The sequence below is a fragment of the Rhincodon typus genome, chromosome 10 (assembly GCF_021869965.1).
Source record: "Rhincodon typus isolate 14 chromosome 10, sRhiTyp1.1, whole genome shotgun sequence".
In the NCBI taxonomy this organism is placed as follows: Eukaryota; Metazoa; Chordata; class Chondrichthyes; order Orectolobiformes; family Rhincodontidae; genus Rhincodon; species Rhincodon typus.
The window spans coordinates 55,858,375-55,863,396 of NC_063341.1; the positions used below are offsets into that span (position 1 = coordinate 55,858,375).

Here is a 5,022-nt window from a genome sequence, read left to right on the forward strand (position 1 = left end):
GCATTTCTCCAGCATTTTTCATTGAATTTTGCTTTTAGTTAACGATATAGGGTGGATTATATATTCTGATCATCTTTATCTAATGAGATGGAAGACAGTCAACACTCAAGTATTGCCTGGTGTAGTTGAAGAGCCCATTCTGGTATGGTAATCTCTGCCTATTTGCTGCGGAGGAAGACAGTGGGCTGAGTAGGGGCAAGATACATTGGTCTCTTTTCTTTGGGCCTATGTTTTCATTCAATTTTTGCTCCCTCTCCTACTGCCCTACCAAACAGTTAGCCTCCAGAGGTCACTGCTCTCAGTGTCAAGGTTCACTGTGTCTGTCTCATTTACAGGTGTCTGTGATGGCGAGATGCATATGAAGCTGTGATCCAATAGTCAATTCATCATACAGGTTATACAGCCATGACAAAGGCTATGCAAAGCTAATCTTAAATCATGTTTGTGTAAACAAACAAACAAGCAAACAAACCAACCAACCATTTTTCTGAGCAAAAAGAACTTTATGACATAACAAAGCTTCACAATAATTGGAATACTAAAACATGATCTAGAAAACAATGTTAGGGGATCAGAAGTTAGTTAACTAACACTGTAGCTCAACGTGTTGTCAAATGGTTGTCAACCCACCCTCAAGAGGATAGCCCATCAGTTTCCTTCAAAAATAGAACAAAAAATGAAATACGTAGTACAAAATGCTACACTAAAAATGAATTCCAATAATTTCTAATAAAAACTGAGAAATACAGTCCAATTGCATAACTCATTTTCCCTCCCAAAAACATACAAAGATATGAAGTAGCCCATCATTTATGCTGCCATTGGTGCTCTGGACCAGTTTGGATCCTAAGCCAGCCAAGGAAGAAAGAATTATGGTTTTCTAAGTACACGATTGACATTTATTTTTCTTGGAGCTGCATTCAGTCCTGTATCAATTAAATGGAGACATTCCAATTGCAATAATCAGAATGGCTCAGGATGTAAATGAAGTAAAATAATCACAAGCTCTGAAATTACCAATTTATAATAGTTCAGAAAGAGGCCATTGGATGTTGGAATGTCTACATTACACTGATGTAGTCAGCAAATGCTTGCGATGGCTCAGTAAGAGACTGTATTGTGATTACATGACATCTGTTTTTGAAGAGTTCAAGTGCTTCCTGAGTAAGTGCGGGCTCTCTGAAGAACAAGTTCTCGCTTATGTTTAATTCCTTCAGCTTCAGACCACCAGGTAGTTCCGATTCAGAGGTCAGAAGTAACTTTGCAAACTTGAGTAATCCATCTCCTCGAATACAATTTGCACTTTTAAAACAAAATGATAATGAGATTTCATTCAATAGAGTCATTAACCAATAATTAATTTTGTTGCACTTATTATGTAATAAAGATCTTTGCTAGTAGGGTTAAATGTAACTACCTCAAACATCCAGTCAGCTTTGCTTCGAATGTAACCTCAACTATGACCCAATCTCAAAATATGGATTTGCCTTACAATCCAATCAGCCTGTCACTCTGCTCTGTTTATGACAGCATTATGGAACTGGATAGATATCCATCACCTCTGAAATTAGTACAACATTAAAATATTCCACTTATGCTATATTCTTGCAAATATTTCAGAAGAGTAATCCACTGTTTTTCACCCTATATTATTGAATCATATTAAAGTTTAAAGTTTAAACAAATTCATAAATTGTCAACTGCAGCTTTAAGCAGTTTTTCAAATAGATAGAATGGAAATCTCTATTGGCCTAGAAAACAAAAGCCATCAGAGGTGGTTTTCATGTAACCATAATATGCTATTCCAAAAAAAAACAAACAAACCAGGTAGACCTATGTAGAGTGAAGCACCACCAATACAGTGTTGCATGAAGGCACATTCAAAACAGAGATCCTCCATAATCTGGGTCGCTGATCTCAGCTGTGGCAAAACTTGGATCCCAGTCCCACTTCTACCTGAAGAGATATGCTGGGCTGTCCCCTAGATTTCAAAGTAACTAGGTCCAAAACAAAAAGGCCTGAAATTAGATGACCCAGCATGTAGGCAGAGAACAATGTAGGAAGATATAGGAGAGCGGAAATTTTGAAAAAGGGAATATAGGAAACATTTGTCTCATTTGATGTTGGATGAAGACAACTGATTACCTCTAATTTTTATCAGACTGAATGGTTAGGTACCACAAAAGGAGAGAATGTTTTCCTCTTGTTCTGAAATCTGAGCACAAGTAATTTCATGCCATTTTTGAAAACCTAAGACCAACCTTGGACCAAGTGATTACATCTTATCAGCCAGAATGATGTATGTGGAGTGAAGAAAAATATTTTAAAAATGATTACCTGACATTCAAGCTAGAGATGCATGACAATGAATCTTGAGTAAACAATTTCGCCAATGAGAGCAAACCATCATTCCCTGGTAACCATAAGAACAGCAATGTGATGTACAAACTAATAATTAAGAACAGCCACAACTCCAGAATTTATGACAATTTTCTACAAAAAAAAAAGTTGGAAAAAATTTATGCATTGACTTTCTGAAGAAGAACAGTATATGCATGAGTTTCGGGGCAAGAAAGTGGGTTAAGGAACGCAATTAGTTGAAAGTAGTTCCCCCTCCAAAAGATTAAGCAAATGTACTGTTAGCTTCTCTTCGAAATCAATAAGTAGCTCACACCCTCTGTGTTACGAAGAATTGTATTTCAAAAACAGGTCTTCAATTATGGTTATGAACAAAAAGATACTTTCAAAAATACTAGCAAACAAAAAAAAAAATAATAAGAATGCTGCAAACCTATTCACATCTAGCCAAAGCTGTGAAGTCAGTTACTGAATGTAATTGATGATCACAAGGCCATTTCTGTTTCTGCTCATCATTCACCATCAAAACATGGGCATTACATGTCATAAGATCAAAATAAATAGGAGCAGGATTAGACCATTTAGCCAACCGTTCCATTCTGTAAGATCAGGGCTGATCTGGTCACGACTGTTACTCCACTCTCCCACCTATGTGCCATAAACCTCAACTCACTTGTTAATTAAAAAGTCAGTCTGACTTGGCCTTTAATATGTTGAATGATCCAGGCTCAACTACTCACTGGAAAAGTGAACTGCAGAGATTAACAATCCTCTAGAAGTAACAAAAAAAGAAAAGGTATTTTTATTTTTAAAATTGTGTTCCAGCTCTAAATTTCACCACAAGGGGAAATATCATCTCAGCATCTACCCTGCCAAGCCCCTTCAGAGTATGATGTTGCAATCAGATCACTTCTCATTCTTCTAAACTCCAACATGCATAGATCCAACTTGTTCAATCTCTCCTTGTAAGGCAACCATTTCACAGAAGCATTTAAAAATCAGTGTATGGCTGCAATATGGGAAAGCTAGAGGCATGTCTGGCAATCATTATTTTAGTGTTTCAAGTCTTATGGTTGTAATATTTTATATATGAAAAGCATTCCTCGTTACTATAGACTGCTGCTTCCTTCACATCTTCACTTCAGTTCTAAAAACAGAATCTACCTATTGAAGTTTCACTTTATTTCCTATCCTTGCAAAACAAACATGCGTAGTGCTGGCAGTTCACCAATTCAATGATAATGAAGCCATAAAACACACTGGGCACACAGAACAGGAACAAATACAAAAACCAAAACTACATTCCATTCATAAATCAGAAGAAAATGATCAAATCAAACTGAAAATTACAAGGTGTCAAGAAGCATTGAGATTTTTTGGTGACGAGAAGAATCAAGATATTTAATCTGACCACTAGAATTGATAAGTGAGCAAGAGAGGAATGACTAAACATCAAAAAGAAATTAGAGAAGCTTAAAGCTGTGCAAATAGTAGTGCATTGAGGAATACTTGTAAACTAATTTCTGCACACCAGTTTTCACAAGGAAAGACTTATGGGCAGATTCTAAAAATGGGTCCTTCATGTCATGAAGAAACTTAAATATTTCAATGATTACGGGCAACTGGAAAACACTGGAATAGTCTTTTGAAAAACAGTAGGTCAGAATATTTTTATTAGTTAGTAGTTAGGTAAGCACTTCTGTAAATGAAATGGTAACACAAGATGTGTCATTGTATTTGAATGCATGCTAGGAGGACATGGTGCACAGGTAAAGCATTATGCGTTACAGTGAAACGAATCATTGCTCCTTCACATACCTCAAAAATGGATAAGCACAAGACAAGATTAATCAATAACCCCTTTGTAAAGGTGGCCCTGGGCAACAATGAACACAGTATGACAGAATTTCACATTCATTTTGAAGGAAAGAAATTTGGATCGAAGTGTTTTGACCTGATTAAAAGATGATTAATAAGGGCATGAAAGCAGATCTTATTAAAGTGCATTGGTTGCTATCTTCTGGTGTTGGTTAGCTGGTTTGCGTGCGATGCAGAGTTACGCCAACACCACGGTCACAATTCCTACACTGGCTGAGGTTACCATGAAGGACTCTCCTTCTCAACCTCTCCCTCACCCGAAGCATGGTGACCTCAGGTTAAACCACCACAGTCATCTTTCTAATGAGAGAGCAGCCCTATGGTCTGTTAAGACTATGGTGACTTTATATGGTATACAGTTTGGAATAAAAGGTTAGGCTAAATGATGACCATGTAACCGCTGTCAATTGTTAAATTTCATCTGGTTCACTAAATGTCCGTTGGAAAAGGAAATGTGCCATCCTTACCTGGTCTGGCCCATGTGGAACCCCAGAGCCACAACACTGAAGTTGACTCTTAACTGTCCTCTGGGCAGTTAGAGATGGGCACTAAATACTGGCCTAGGCAATGATGCCTACATCCCACGAATGAAAAAAAAAATTAAAAACTTATCCATGAAACCAAACCATGTAGGAAAGTAAGCTATCAATATCAGGTTAAAAAAATCCACAAAAGTTGGCAAATAGTGTAAATTAATGGGCAAATGTGAGAATATATGAACTTGTTCACTTGGAAGGACAAAACAAAAAAACCAAACAAAAAAAAAAAAAAAAAAAAAAAAAAAAA

At 36.8% G+C, this 5,022-nt stretch overlaps 1 protein-coding gene across 1 annotated transcript in view; it reads right to left on the reverse strand.

The window, feature by feature from the left end:
* Positions 1–482: 482 nt before the first annotated feature.
* The window catches only part of lrrc41 (leucine rich repeat containing 41), a 15,028-nt gene continuing 10,488 nt past the window's right edge, over positions 483–5,022 (reverse strand). Inside the window, exons 9-10 of the mRNA XM_020530807.2 lie at positions 2,338–2,413; positions 483–1,302 (exon numbers count right to left, since the gene is read on the reverse strand). Coding sequence (XP_020386396.2) covers positions 1,062–1,302; positions 2,338–2,413 — 317 coding nt within the window. The 3' untranslated portion in view covers positions 483–1,061. The remainder of the gene's footprint in view (positions 1,303–2,337; positions 2,414–5,022) is intronic.